General features: G+C 44.3%; 1 protein-coding gene across 3 annotated transcripts in view; it reads right to left on the bottom strand.

The window, feature by feature from the left end:
• The window catches only part of ASCC2 (activating signal cointegrator 1 complex subunit 2), a 28,385-nt gene extending 13,739 nt beyond the window's left edge, over window positions 1-14,646 (bottom strand). For 2 of the 3 annotated variants that reach the window (XM_079956642.1, XM_079956644.1), the window contains exons 1-9: window positions 14,510-14,646; window positions 11,540-11,639; window positions 9,660-9,821; window positions 8,221-8,391; window positions 5,631-5,760; window positions 4,903-4,970; window positions 3,917-4,027; window positions 2,777-2,889; window positions 690-764 (exon numbers count right to left, since the gene is read on the bottom strand). In XM_079956642.1, the coding sequence (XP_079812768.1) occupies window positions 690-764; window positions 2,777-2,889; window positions 3,917-4,027; window positions 4,903-4,970; window positions 5,631-5,760; window positions 8,221-8,391; window positions 9,660-9,821; window positions 11,540-11,620 (911 nt within the window). In that variant the 5' untranslated portion in view covers window positions 11,621-11,639; window positions 14,510-14,646. Of the gene's footprint in view, window positions 1-689; window positions 765-2,776; window positions 2,890-3,916; window positions 4,028-4,902; window positions 4,971-5,630; window positions 5,761-8,220; window positions 8,392-9,659; window positions 9,822-11,539; window positions 11,640-14,168; window positions 14,343-14,509 lie in introns of those variants that run through there. The other variant, XM_079956643.1, reaches the window with a different exon arrangement.
• Between the last annotated feature and the right edge of the window lie 1,353 nt (window positions 14,647-15,999).

Below are 15,999 nucleotides of genomic sequence, written 5' to 3'. Positions count from 1 at the left end.
GACACCAGGACGTAATTGATAGTGGAGGCTCCCATGTTGGATATAAATGTAAATTCCCCACTGGGTTCTCTGTCGACATGACCATTTAATACAGTCAGATCCAGATTGTTGGAAAAACGTAGAAGACATAGGCCTGCATAGTTGCAGCCCTTGTCTTTTGAGAGCCTAGGGGGAATAAAATGGGCTTCTTCAGAAATGGGAGGTACGTCATGGAAATAGGCATATAACGCCTCGTCTGATTGGCCAATTCTGGCATTTAAATCCCCAGCCAGCAGCACTGCCGCTGCAGGAGTTTGATTCATTAGCTCATCGACATATGATTCTAGCCTATGCCAGATGTTTTTGATAAGCTGCTTGCCTCTTTGGGGAGGGGCATATATATTGATCAATAGAAGTGTGCAATATCTGCATTTCATTAATAATGCCATGGCCACACTGCTCAGAGGCTCCAGCTCGACGAAAGATGCTCTCAGCCTTGTGGATATTTGAATGCCTAGTCCACCCTTAACTCGTCCCCCTTTGTTGCTTGGTGAACCTGCGAGCGAAAATGAGACAAATGCTCCTAAAGGATGGTGGAACTTCAGGTATGCTGCAGGAGCAACCTGGGCAAATATATTGCAGGGCTTGTGCCTGGAGGGGACAACTGCACTTATTTCAGAGGGGAATGGTCACCTCCACAGGAAACATACCTGCTGTCCTCGCGTTGCCTCTTCTTAATAGCAGCCTCCAGTTCAGGTACCACCAGCTCATAAAATGCAGCAAGCCTTTTTTGAAAAAAGTGAAACACACCTAATTGTGAATTAGATCGATAGATAGATAGCTATATACAGAGACAGAGAGAAATCAAATCAAGGAAGGCTATGTGTACAACATTCTAATATTGATAATACAGAGGAAGCTGGGAGGGGGGTCATAGCTCTGTCTAGAGTAGGTATAGTCACATGGTGCCCCACAGATGCTATTTTAAATCTGGTACTGTTTGCCTTATTCAAAAAATGGTAAGCTGCTCTGACACATATTTTTTTTAGTAAGCAACTCTAGGAAACACTTTTTAGCTTTCATACCATTTGGCATTAAGTACTACTACACAGACCCGGAAGTGTCTCCGGACAGCGCTGGCCCCTGGCCTCTTAAGTGAGATGGGCGCACAACCCCAGAGTCTGTCAAGACTGGCCCGTACGGGCAGGGGTACCTTTACCTTTACCTTTACTACTACACAGCAGTTGCTGGTTCTATTATTCTTGATGAGTGATCGCCTTGGGATATTTATTGTATCTATCATTAACTGATCTGTTTCAATGCTTGTTTTATGATGACCTTAAAATAATATAACAGAATCAACCCGAGTTGTTAGATTGCCGTGTTACGTTTTGAAATGATTTAGTATTTGTTATTGTAATGATTTGTATCTTTTGTTTTGAAGCTGCTTTGAAAAGTGTCATTCAAATTTAAATAGTGGGTTAAAGCCTCAGCGCCTAGGGCTTGCCGATCGAAAGGTCGGCGGTTCGAATCCCTGCGGCGGGGTGCGCTCCCGCTGCTCGGTCCCAGCGCCTGCCAACCTAGCAGTTCGAAAGCACCTCCGGGTGCAAGTAGATAAATAGGGACCGCTTACCAGCGGGAAGGTAAACGGCGTTTCCGTGTGCGGCTCTGGCTCTGGCTCTGGCTCTGGCTCTTACATTTGTGTAACACTTCTTGCATCTGGTGAAGCGCAACCTAGTCCATGAAAACTTAAATGCTATAATAAATGTGTACGCCTTTAAGATACCGCAAAATAGGAGTCTGTTTATGCTGTGTCATAATTACACAAGTTCCTTTTCCATGACTCAACTGTACCTGTTCATACGGGAAGAAAATGAGGGACAATAGTCTAATAAATCCTTATATTAAATGCTGTGAAACTGTGGCAGCCTTTATTAAGCAAGGTCATTTAATCTTTTTAATCACAGGTTCCATTGCAGCTTATAGAGAGTGTTGAATGCCGGGATATATTTCAGCTTCACTTGACTTGTAAGGACTGCAAAGTTATCAGGTATGTGTGTATATATACATATAAATTATCCTGTTGGTTGTACACGTTACACTATTACAAGGAAGCATAGCCTGCTAAAGATTGGTATCAGTGCCCTGTTTAATAATTATTACTTGGTCTCATGACTGGGCAACGTTTTCCCTCTTGTCTTGTATTGTATCAATAGAACATTGACAATCCACTGCAGCAGTTTAACTTTTCAGTTGAAGGCATGCAGTTGCAGGAGTATAACAAATTATCCATCTCTATCAATCGTGGGGCGGGAAGGTAAACGGCGTTTCCGTGTGCGGCTCTGGCTCGCCAGAGCAGTGATGTCACGCTGGCCACGTGACCCGGAAGTGTCTCCGGACAGCGCTGGCCCCTGGCCTCTTAAGTGAGATGGGCGCACAACCCCAGAGTCTGTCAAGACTGGCCCGTACGGGCAGGGGTACCTTTACCTTTACCTTTAATGACAATAAATAAATATAGAGGGTGATGAAGAGGATGCTAATAATGGATGCTCTCTCAGCTGTAACCTTTTCTGAGGCAGTGTTCTTCAACCTGGTGTGATCCCAGTGTAGTTGGACTACATCTCCCATCATCCCTGACCAAAGGCTAAACTGGCTGGGGATGATAAGAGTCGGAATCCAACAACACTTATCTAGTGGAATTGAAACACGTGCACACACATGCACACTCTCTCTCTCTCTCACACACACACACACACACACGCACACACACACATACAGAGGCAGCCTACTAATATACCTGTAGCAGAAGTCATGCTTTTGGAATGTCTGGCAAGCCAAAGGAAAAACATCCAGAAAGGCCCAGAGGGTGATGCAAGTGTCACACAGGTACAGGACAATATCCTTCAGCTCCTAGGAGGAAAAGAAAGGAATGGCCTTTCATTTTAAAAAAATAAATCAGATTTTAAAGCACAATTTTATTTTTCTTTTAAAAGTAAACTGCCAAACAAAGCAATTCCCTGCCCTAGATTCCTCCCCTCCCTGCCCCAGTCTCTGGGTTCACTTCCTCCTCAGAGTTGGCATAACATCGCACCTCAGAATCTGAGCCAGGGAGGTCCTAGAGCGGTCAGCTCCATTATTAGGCCCACCACAAGCGGTAGCATTAAAGGACAGCAAATCGACAATTCTTTACATCAGATTTTAATTTTAAGCCAGCTTTTTCCTGCCTGATGAGCTCATAACTTTTTAGACCAAGTCCCGCAAACATGGCCATGCTGTGGCTGACGGGAGCTGTCATCCAAAACATCTGGAGAACATTTAAGCACATAAAATTCCATGAAACTGAGTGATCAGGACAGCAAATGAGGGGCAGAGCTCTTCCTCAAGATTCTTTGGGGGAAGTCATGTCCTTTAAATATATGTTGTCTATGCAGCCCTGATCCACAAATTCCCAGCTGTCATTTAAAAGCACACACATACACACACACAAGCTTCTAGCATTTGCAGAACCAGATGAAACCAAATTTACAGGCAGTATATTCTCCTCATTTTTCATGAGAAACTAGCCTGCTTACCCCCCATCTCCCCAAATCAGTGTTTTCCTTTGCCCCCTAGAAAAATTATTGCAGATGCCCATGGTTCTGTTTATCAAAGAATACAAAGAAAGGAAGTGTTCAGTGAGATTTTAAAACCGAACACATAAAATATCAATACAGAAAAAAGTGTATAGCAAGGCACAGGAAAATTCATGTGATGAGGAAGAGCTGCCTCACCCAGTCACAGGACAGGGAAGGGAATGTGTTACTAGCAACCATGTGCAGAATGAGACATAATCTGTTGGGTGGGGTGGGGAGAGAGAAAGTATCTGTGGTGAAGATTAAAGCTGAGGCCAGGTTTGGAGGAAATACATCGGTCTCAGGAAATACCTGCCCCACCCCACCTGCAGAGGAATATCCCCAGGAGTCACTCGGATTCTTTCCTCCAGCTTCTGTGGTGTGGATGAAGCCCCTTCACACTGCAAGCCACATGTATGCAGAATGCTGCTGAGTACCTAGAAGGCACAAAGAGTCCATAAGCGGAATACCACTGGGTGCATTTTGCCTTTTATTGATGGTCATCATCTGACCAAGGTTATTGTTGTAGCTGTTTTGTTGTTGTTATTGATAATAAATAAATAAATAAATAAATAAATAAATAAATAAATAAATAAATATTATTATAATGTATATAATATTATAATAATAATTTCATGTATTTATATCCCACATTTATCCCAAGCTGGGATTCATGGCAGCTTCCAACATTTAAAAACATTATATAATACAAGTAATTATATCAAACTAGTTACAAACAATGATTGAAACACATCAGAACACATTTAGAACCAGCAATGAAAATCCAGTTTGCCCTGACAGCAGCCCAGAGATCAGCATAGTCTGAATCTTAGTTATCAAAGGCCTGTCTGAACAGGAAGATTTTGGCCTGCTGGCGGAAGGATAACAATGAAGAAGCCAGTCTTTCCCTTCTTGGGAAAGAGAGCAGCCACAGAAAAGGCTCTCTCTCGGTCACCAACAATCGTGCCTCTGGTGTTGATGGGACCAAAAGCAGGTGCTGAGCTAAGGATCCTAGCACCTGGGCAGATTCATATAGGATTTTTCAAGTCACCTGGGCCCAAGCCACATGGGACTTTATAGGTCTGCTCTCCAAGGAAAGAACTCCCTTCCTTATAAATGGGGGTCAGGGAGCATTTTTTTCCAGCTTTCAGTTCACATTTCCTTCATGCCAATTTTCTGGTGTGTGTTTGTCAGTCACACTGGATATACTGGCTGGGGGCTGATGGGAACTGGAGTCCAACAACATTTGTTTCCCCACAACTGTTACAAATGGGAACAGAGCTTCTCAAATAAGCCCAACAAGAAGTACAACCTGAAGGACTGTAGGCACGGTTTCATCCAGGTCACTGAAATAGCTTGGCTGCTGAGTAAATATGTTTTCTGAGGGGTAGGATGGAGAGGGAGGAAGAAAGGAAGGAAAGAGAAAAAGATTGGTTTCAGGCAGGTTAAAACATTCAACACCACAAAAGGCTTCACACCTAATTAGGAGATCTCCATGCATCCTCTTCATGTTACACATAACTCATATTGGCCTGGTTTGAATGTTGCATTAAGCCAAACTATGGTTTAGCACATCACTCTCTATTTTCCACCCAGGCAAGGGAGAGGCACTATCAGAGTTCAAGGACACACTCCAGCTAGGCAAAAACACAGAGGGAGGGTATAAAGCAGGACCAGTGAATACCAAGGGTCAGACAGAAAGGCTTGGAGCGCCATATCTGGACCCCAGGCCCAAGGTTCCTCCCCCCTGCTTTAAAGCTTTAATGTCCCTTAGCAATGGGCCAGTTTGGAACAGCCCCTCTTTAAAAACTATTGCAGCTGAATGCTGGTTTTCTGTTTCCTAGTAAAGAAATAATGGAGCCTGACTTGACCAAAGTAAAAGTAATATTAAACAGTAAATTAAGAAACAGACACTTTACTCCTACAATTAGTAAAACCAATTGGACTGAGGAAAGTGGCAAATTTAATTTAAATCCTGATTTTTAGAGGGCGCAGCCCCCCAACACTTCACACACACACACACCCCATTCCCTCACTAACCAATCATCTTATGGAGCAGAAGACCGTTGCCTTTTCCAAAGAGCACACACAGATCCAGGATTTTGGGGATATCAAACAAGAAGTTATTGTAAAGGATCTCTCCAAAAACAGATGGCGTGATGAAGTGATCCTAAAAAGGGGTGGGGAGAGAAAGATATTGAAAGATGCTTATGGATAACTAGCAAAACGCCCTTTGTCATCATGACAGATATGAGGAGGAGGAGTTTGGATTTGATATCCCGTTTTATCACTACCCTAAGGAGTCTCAAAGCGGCTAACAATCTCCTTTCCCTTCCGCCCCCACAACAAACACTCTGTGAGGTGAGTAGGGCTGAGAGACTTCAGAGAAGTGTGACTAGCCCAAGGTTACCCAGCAGCTGCATGTGGAGGGGCGGGGACGCGAACCCGGTTCACCAGATTACGAGTCCACCGCTCTTAACCACGCTGGCCCTCTACTGCAAGTGCCCTGAGGGGGTTAGGGAGGGATGATGCACATGTGTGCGTAATTGCCCTTCATGCTGTGATGTAAAAGTTTAAGAGGACAAAGGACAAGCCAGTCTTTATAGTCAGCAGGAAGAGCACAAGCCCTTGATTTAGGGGCTGGCCTGGAGAGATCTAAAAGTGCTCTGGATTTTGCTGCCTTTACAGAGCATCCTTTGAGCAGCGTATATTTAGGGCTAAAAGGCTCTACAGAGTAGCTTTTAAGTACGCATAGGCATTCAGAATTTAGTCGATACCACATGCCTCCAAAGAACCTCCAGGGCAGCTCACAGCATGACAAAAACATAGCACCATGATCAATGAGCACAGATTAAAATTCATCTCCCTAAATCAGCAGAACTAACATCTTAAAGCCACAAACACTGTAAAACAGGATAAAATCGCACGCAAGCAGCCACCCACCCCTCTGTAGCTCCAAACATCCACATAATATACCTAAGGACAGTGACAGGGCAGGACCTATGAACATTTCCCAGGGTTTTATTTTCACAGCATTGGTACCACTACTGAAAAGGATGTATTCCTTGGCTGTATCAATCTGACCACGCATCCGCAAGTTTCAGCTGAGCTTTGGAGGCACTCAGAAGGAGGTGTACAGCTTTTCAATTGCCTCTGAAGCCCAACACAAGACCAGGGATACCTCTTGCATGACTGCCAGAAACTAGTTGAAAAACCCATCATTGGGGGGGGGGGCGCATGGTCCTGAATCTAACTTCAGAAAAGTGGAAGGATTCACAGCAAAGAGGCTCTTCCAATGACCTTAGTGAACAAAGAGGGTAATATGTGAGAAGTACACCGCTGATGCCACCTGGTTTAACAGGTGGCATTTCAGATGTTAATGGACTACAACTCCATCACCCCCAGCCAGCATGGCCAATGGTCAGAGATGGGGGTTGTATTCCAGCAACATCTAGATAGCCACACGTTAGACACCTGTGCTTTTAAAAGTTAAGAACAGTGGCTTGTTTCCAATGTTAGCGCTACTCAGAGTAGACCCACTAAAATCAATCAACATGGCTCACTTAGGTCCATTAATTTCAGTTGGTCTACTCTAAGCATTCGATACAATCCATCAAAAAAAAGAAAAGAAAGAGGGAGCCCATGGTGTTCTTGCAGAGAGAACCAATAGGAACAGCCAGTTTTGCCTTATTTCTTACAGGATGTATTGAAGTTACTTCTATGAAAATTAACTTGAAAAGAGTTGAGGTAATTAAGGGTATGGAACCTCAGACATGGAGGCTTCCCTATCTGGCCCTCAGAAAAACCCCCAGGCCACACCTCCTCTCCCCAGGCCACACCCCTCAGTGGCCTTGCTTTGTACCATGAGTGTTTTTGCCTGGCAGGACCATGTACTGAAACATCAAGCTTCTTGCTCTCCTGGATACAGGACAGAGAGGGGGGGGTGTCAAAACCAGCCTACTATGAAACCTTAAGATTGATTTCATTGCTCCACCTGCTTTTGCCACTGGCCCTGCCTGCCACTGGCATGTGGCCCTCAGAAGGTTGCCCAGAAAGAAATGCGACCCTGGAGACCATAAAGGTTTTCTGCCTCTGAAATAAATAACCTCCATGGAACTACATCTCTTTGAAGGTTCCAACTAATTGAACCTCCCTGGTGGCAAGACAATTTATGTACATGGAAGCCCCCAGAGGAAACAGCTGACAGAATATTGAATCAGGACCTAGGTTCAAACTGGGCTCCTCTTTGGCTGAAAAGGCACCACACATGTTATTTGTGAAGGTGAAAGGAAAGAAGAAAATGTTCTTTCCCACCTCGGCCTTCAGGACAGAATGGGCTATATACCTAAACAAATACATTAACATTTCCCGAAAACCATTTGAATATATTGGAGCGTAACTGTGCTTCTATTCATTAATGCCTAGGGAATGCCATATATATATATATATATATATATATATATATATATATACACACACACACACACACACACACACACACACACAAATATCCAGGTAGAGGCTATGAAGGGAAAGCCATTAGGAAAGACAAACAGAAACCTGCTATTTTTCCACACACAAAAACATGTACACGCATCTCAAAAGCAGGCTGAGTAAAGAAATTATTTACTTTGGACTCCTTGTGAGTGGACATGCGGAGGAAGGTTAGGAAAACGTTCCGATGGAGGCGTCTCTGGAGGTCATTCACCTCTGGAGGCAAGTCCGCCACTGTGTCAAACTTGCGAGGGGCGTGGCGCAGGTATGAATCCAGGCATTTCTGGAGCGTCTCATCAAATATCACCTGCCACAAGGAAACAAAAGGCCTCATGGGAAAAAGAAATCTGGCCGGCTAGCAAGACAGCAGATCACCACAGGAACTTATGTCAGTCTATTGCACGTTGAATCAACAAGTGAGCAAAACATTTTAAGATGAAGGCTGCGCCAAAGAAGCAAAGATTCCAGGACACTTGAGGGGGACAGGATATTTTCAAAGTTTCATTACACCACACATTTATCTTGAGTGTAATGCAGAGGCCTGGCCTCACCCCCTTTACAGATTTTATAATACTCATTTACAGAATCAAACATGTTTCATAAATAGGACCACTGACCATTTTAATTGCCTTTTAACTGGCTTGTTAAGCCTATTGATTCACATATCAAAATCTCAAGCTATGCTTTTTTTAGGTATTGAAGGAAGCATTAAGATAACTTACAATTTAATAAATAAAAGAATCTGGTAAATAAAATGTCACAGCTTGAATAAAATATGATCCCAAATACTATCTTTTTTACTCTGTATTCAGTAACACCAGAGACTCAAGGTACTCCTAAAAAAACCCACAAAAGGTGTGCCCATAACTCTCAGCCTCAACTATCAAAACTGCATTTGTTACATTTTTTTTCTTACTTCTAGCAGCAGAAATAGGGAAGCCCACCCCTCAATTGCTGTTGGACCACAAACTCCCATCATCCCTGCCTGCCTGCAATGCTGGGGTTGATGGGAGTTGGAGTCCAACAGGACCTGGATGGCCAAAGGCTCCTCACCCCTCCCCAACGAGCTCCTTACTGATGCTTCTACAGCCGGTGCTAGAGTGCTCAGATGAAAGAAGAAAGGGTAGGGCTTTAAGAGTTGTGAGGACGGGTGGAGAACCTGAGGGCTAGGGATGAAATACAACCCCTAGGACTCTCTCTAGTACACAACCCTTCCCTGCCCCCTCCTTGACTGCTTTCACTTGACCAATATGTGTCCTTGAATACAGTTAATACATTTGCCTGGATCGAGAGATGTGTGTACAACTGGGGATGTAGAAAAGCCTGACTTCTTCATGGCTGGAACTTAACCTACTGCAGAAAGGAACGATTCATGCCTTTTGTCTCACCCGCTTTTGCCTCTGGTCCCACCCATCCCTAGCACATGGCCCCCAGAAGGTTGCCCAGGAGGGAAATGCAGCCTCCAGCATGAAAAAAAGGTTTGCCACCCCAGTATAGAAGGAGGACTTATACTTTCATCGTCACCACCAACACATCTACACATGCTTCTTTCTTCCTTTACAAAATAAATTATACCTGGCACCAGAATTTGTCATGAGGCAGAGTCAAAAGCCACTCCAGGTCATCTGCAACAAACTTGGCTCTCTCCCAGAACTCCTCCAGCAGGGCACGGTCGCCTGTGGCTTTCGGTGGGGGCTTATACAGCACAAAAGACCGCTCTGTTTTCTTTTCAGGATGCTGCAGAGAGGGGGAGAATGCCACGGGATGTCAACAGGTCAAAGACTAAATAAACAGAAGTCCTCGGTGTTGGCTTTCTGAGCTATCTCAGAAACCTGGGCACACCAGGGATAATTCTCCTATTTGTCAGAAACTTGGCCTGTGGTTTAGCAGGAATCCAGCCCCTCATTTGTTGCTGCCTTTGGCTTGCTGGCTGCTCCCGTTTCTCTTTCATCGCAATGGGCCTGCTGAGTGGCGGTTTGGGGAGAACTCCTTGTTTTGCAAATGACACTTTTAGAATCCTGCAGAAGTCACAACAGACTCTGCCTGGCTCCTGTTAAGATAAGAGCTGGCACCTTCCTCGTGCTCCTGTGTTTTCAAAACTAAAATAGCAGAAGCTGGACGAAGAGCACCCTTTGGATGTGTTGAGGATATGCCAGGATCCTGCACTAACAGCCACAACATAGTATGAAAATGGAAAACCCGTATTCCAGGGGTGACCAGTGTCCGTTGGGACTGGTAGGGCAGAAGGCATGGGGTCAATCAGTAGATGGAGCCAAACCAATGAGAGGCAGAGCCAACTAATTCTAGTTTTGTCTCCATCCTCCTGCTCCCTACTGAGCTCCATGAGGGCAACACTGAGACTAAGGAGGAAGAAGCTGACAGGCAGTAAGTGAGAAAGCAGGCAGGTGAAGGCAGACATGTTAGAGTGCCCTATTTGCCCTAATGGAGTAGTCTCTACTGTGACTGCACAGGTGACAGCTTTTCAAGGGAGCTGGAAGGGGGAATTGTGGATTCAGTGCTACTCACAGGAAAAGCACATATCCATGTGGTTTAGGTTTTGCTTTAATTTTTCCATTTTTTTATTTTTAGTGTCCTACTGTGGTTTTTGATGAATCTGGTTTTGCAGCTAGAGAGCTCGCTGGGGCAAGTTTGAGAAAACCTTCCTGGTGTAGCAGAGGGAGGAAAAAATCGGAAGCCAGAGAGGTGGCCAAACGAGATTTCTGGTGGGTAGGGGTGGGGCTGTGGTGCCCTAAACAGCACCTGGCTTTTCCCCATAATGAAGAGAAGGAGGATAAATTATGCAAAATAGAAACAATGACAGAATGCATTAGACAAAACAAATCCTGCATATTTGCATAATTTACACAGCTTGCTAATTTCAGCTATTTTTAGGGCAGTTTCTGTTTTTAGTGCAGGAAACCTACAGTTCAGTGGACAGATGCCAGATCACTAGGTTTCCAGTTATAACCAGGAATGCCAGGCAATAAGAGGAAGGGAATTCTCTATTTTGTTATTGCACTTGATTTGCTTTTGGACCAATTGTCTTTTTGGAACAGTAAAACAGTAGAGCAACTGTTTTGCATGCAGAAAGCCCCGGGTTTGATCCTCAGAGTTTCCAGGTATTGCTAAGAAAGTGCCCTGTCTGAAACCTTCAGGAGCATAGGACCAATAGCATAGAAACCTGCAACCAGCCAGTGTAGGCCCAGAGAAGGAAACATGTGGCCCTCTAGATGTTGCTGGGGTGCAGCTTCTACCATCCCTGACTATTGGTCATGCTGCCTGGGGGATAATGGAAGCTGGAGTCAAACATGCTCAGGAGGTTCCCACCCCAAGTTAAAGGAGTCATATACTGCATTTTCACCCCTTAGCTAATTTTATTCTATGCATTAACAAAAATAAGATGAGAATGGGTCAGGCTTCTGAACTGCAAAAAAAAATAAAAGCACCCCGCTTACCAGGGCGGGTAAAGTTTTCATCTTCCCAGTCAGTGAATCTTTCTCTGTAAACTGGAGCTCATCCAGTGGCAGTGCTGGCATGCTGCCGTGTTATCTCTGCCTTTAAAACATAAGCACATAGACACAGGTTGCATCAGGAACTGTTTCAAGAATGCACAACCAGCAACAAGCAAGACAGGTTGCTCCTAGTACAACAGCCACACCTAGAGACATCTGCTATGTTTTTTACACAAACAGAGGAGCTGATGTGCAACTCAGGAGGAAAGGTATTTGTGGGCTTCCTGCACGAGGCCCAGAGAGCTAAGCATAATTTAGAGATATTGGTCATCGCTTCGTGAATAGGCATCAGAGAGTGAGGGAATTTTAAGGTGTACAAAGCAATACAAATATCCTAAAGGCAACAGAATCAGAGATGGGGACAGGTGTTGTTGGACTCCAACACCTGTCAATCCCAGCCAGCATAGTAAACCATCAGAAAAGAAGGGAGTCGTAATTCAGCAGGATCTGGAGTCTATTCTGTACAGTGGGCTACATTTCTGACTAGCTCTCTTGTGGACTCCTGAGCAGCCACTGCCTCAGGCTGATACTCTGTGGTCTGGCTAAATGGCTAGAGCTTGTGCCTTGCATGCAGAAGGTCCCCGGTCTGGTCCCCAGCATCTCCATGTAAAGCTAGAAGAGACCTGTCTGAAATCAGGGAGAGCCACTGCCAGTCAGTTGAGGCAATACTGAAATGGATGGACCAATGGTCTGGCTAAGTATACGACAGCATTCCTATACTGTCATCTAGCCAAGCTCGTTTCCTATTACTAGCTTTATTGGGGTTCTGTGGAATGCAGTTGGGAGATAACTATAAGAGCTTATGGGATATTTCTAAGATGCTTGAGTTGTTAATCAGAGTTGGAACAGGTGAGTATATATTATCAGGTCTATATATCACACTTGATCTCTTCACTCTATGCAGATTTGATGTGATTTCAAAACACAACAGGAGGAGGTGAGTAGTATATGTGAAAAGGATCTAGGGTCTTAGTAGACAACAAACATAACATGAGTCAACACTGTGATGCAGCAGAGGAGAGAAAAGAGTAAGAACCAAAACGGTATGACTCTCTTTTTTATTGCTTCCCTGCAAGGAGGGAAGACGAAATCTCTGAGCAGATAACCACTGTATCCTTACCCGCCTTTCAATAATTTATTTATTTATTTCTTACATATATATCCCATATATTTCTTACATATATATATATATAATTTATTTATTTCTTACATATATATCCCCCCTTCAAGGAGCTCAAGGCAGTGTACTCCTCCCAGTTTTATATCACAACAACCTTGTATGGGAAGTTAAGCTGGAAAGGAGCTGGGTGAGGTGAGGTGGTTAGAGTGTTGGACTAGGACCTGGGAGGCCAGGGTTCAAATCCCCACTTGGCCTGGAAGTTGACTGGGTGACCTTGGGCCAGTCCCTACCTCTCAGCATAACCTACCTCACAGCGTTGCTGAGGTAAAAATGGGGAATGGGGAATGGAGTGGGGGGGAGAGAAATCCAAGTATGCCACCCTGAGCTCTTTGGAGGAAAGCAGGGATATAAAATATAATGATACTTTTAAAATAATATAAAAATAATCAATTTAATATTTATTTAAAAAAAAAAAAACAAGGTTATGTCACCCAGTGACAAAGTCAATGCTGAAGGTGGGAATTGAGCCATCACTGCTGCCCAGCCTAACTTACAAGGTGTTTTGAGAGGATGGGGGGGCGGAGGGAGGAAGGGAGGTAAGGTCACTGCTTTGAGCTTCTTCAAGGAAGGCTGGGATACAAAATAGAATAATAAATGTAAATAAATATTAATATTAATACTGTAAATGTGTGTGTGTGTATAAAATGAAGTCACCCAATTGCTGAAGGGGGAAATCTGGCCACTTCCTCTCAACTGGACCTACCTCACAGGGTTGCTGAGAGGATGGATTGGGGGAGAACCAGGTACATCGCCTTGAGCATTGCCTTAATAAAACACAACTAATTTTTTAAGAAATAATGTAAATAAGCAAAGTCACCCCAGCACCAACATGACTGCTGAAGGAGCATTTCCACCACCATCTTTCAGCCTGAACATGGAGATCCGGCTCCGAGGGCCTTCTGGTGGTTCCCTCTCTGCGAGAAGTGAGGTTACAGGGAACCAGGCACAGGGCCTTCTCAGTAGTGGCGCCCGCCATATGGAATGCCCTCCCATCAGATATCAAGAAAATAAACAACTATCTGACTTTTAGAAGACATCTGAAGGCAGCATTGTTTAGGGAAGTTTCATTGCCTTTTTATGATTTTTATTACAGTGGTACCTCGGGTTACATACGCTTCAGGTTACAGACTCCGCTAACCCAGAAATATTACCTCGGGTTAAAACTTTGCTTCAGGATGAGAACAGAAATTGTGTAGCAGCGGCAGAGCGGCCCCATTAGCTAAAGTGGTGCTTCAGGTTAAGAACAGTTTCAGGTTAAGAACAGACCTCCAGAACGAATTAAGTTCTTAACCCGAGGTACCACTGTATTAATATTCTGTTGGGAGTTGCCCAGAGTGGCTGGGGAAACCCAGCCAGATGGGCTAGGTATAAGTAATAAATTTATTACGCTACCTTGAGCTTCTTGGAGAAAGGAAGGAAGGCAAGGGTTTAACAAAACATAACTTTAAAATAATGTAAATGGTGAACTTTAAATATACGGTCATCTGGTGACGACATCATAGCTGGAGGTGGGGATTCGAACTCGGGGCTCCACGCTGCCCAGCCACCCACTAACGAACCCCGCGAGCCGCGACGTCACTGGCCACCAACCCCCCCCCCCCCCCCGCCACCAGCTGCCACGCCGCCCGCGTTACGTCATAACGGTCATTCCTCCGGCTCGCGCGCGCGCCTGCCTCGCCCCCTTCGGTTCATTCCCCTCCTTCCCTCAGAGCGCCCCTCAGTCAACCACTGACCCGAGGCCCGGACGCCCTCCAGCTTCCCCGGCCGCTTTCGTTTCTTTTCGACACGGCTCAAATAATAGTCTCCCACCCGGCTTTCCCTGCCGGCCTAGTGCTTCCGGGGTCGAAGAAGCGCTTCCGGTTCGGAGGAAGGTCCGCCGAGATAATAAACGTAGCAGTTGTTAATCGTCATATTACGCTCCTCTGCAGGATAGAAGCTTTGGTTCTGTTTGCAGTTTTTGCGGGTGATAAAGGGTTGGATCAGGATTAAGTGTAGACCCTTTGAAACCAGAGTTAATTAAGTTCAATTCAACAGTTTTCAGTATGCCCACACTTATTTATATTTTTATATTAATTTTTGTCAGAAAATTGGTTACTCATGGTTCCATGGTGTTGAAATCTGGGGCTCTGACTAAAACTCCATCAAAACTCCATCAATATCCCCGGAAACACCAGGAATATTGGCATCTCAGCCAGAGGGCCTTCTCGATGGCGGCACCCGACTGCCTTGCCGAACGCTCTCCCACCAGATGTCAAACACATAAATAACTTTATGACTTTTAGAAGAAACCTGAAGGCAGCCCTGTACAGGGATTTTTTTTATTGGTGTTTTATTGTGCTTTAATATTTTGTACAGTGCTACCTGGAATTGGGTGATATCCAACTCCAAGGAGCTCAAGGTGACATACATTTTTTTCTTTTCTTTCTAATAATTTTTTAATTATATCTTTGAATTGTTGAAAGAAATAACTTAACAGAAGAGAAAACAAGTTGCATATAACAACATTATTGAAATGGTACAGTTGCAATGGAATCCTATGTAAATAAGCAGATACTTCTATATGTTTGGGAGTAAGGATGTATATATATAAACAGTTTACCGGTCTGCTAACCATATGGTGGTTCAAATGATAACACTGTCTCCTGTGTTTTTTCATTATGTGTGTCTTAATACAAAAGAAGAGTAATATTGAAGAGCAGGAAACCTTGCTGACTATGGTTTATACTGCATTTTAGCATAAGCTGTAGGGACCACCTGACCTTGTGCCTCTTAGTTTGTAAATGAGATTAAATCAAACCATGTTGGGGGGGATGGAAACCTGACCTTTTTTTAACTAAAGCCACTATAATTTGTAGGAAATTTCTCAAGTAGGACTATCTGTTGGACCTTGGAGTACCAATAATACAACTATCTAAGATAAAGCTTCTCTGAATTTTTGATACATTTGCCCTTGCTGTCATGGATACATGGTTTTTCCTCTCCCCATTTTATCCTCAGAATAACCGTGTGAGGTAGATTAGGCTGAGAGACAGTGGCTGGTCCAAGCTCACCCAGTGAGTTTCACTGTGGCCATGTAGGGATTTGAACCCTGGTGTCCCAGGTCCTAGTCCAACACTATAATTGAGAGGGAGTGTACAGTGCCTTGAGCTCCCAAACTTAAATTGTCAGAGTTCAATTCTATGCATGTTTACTCAGAAGTAACCCCCTGCTGTGTTCAGTGGAG

Source organism: Podarcis cretensis (genome assembly GCF_951804945.1).
Source record: "Podarcis cretensis genome assembly, chromosome: 16".
Lineage (NCBI taxonomy): Eukaryota > Metazoa > Chordata > Lepidosauria > Squamata > Lacertidae > Podarcis > Podarcis cretensis.
Note: the sequence above shows the minus strand (reverse complement) of the source record. Positions and strands in the feature narration are given on the sequence as shown.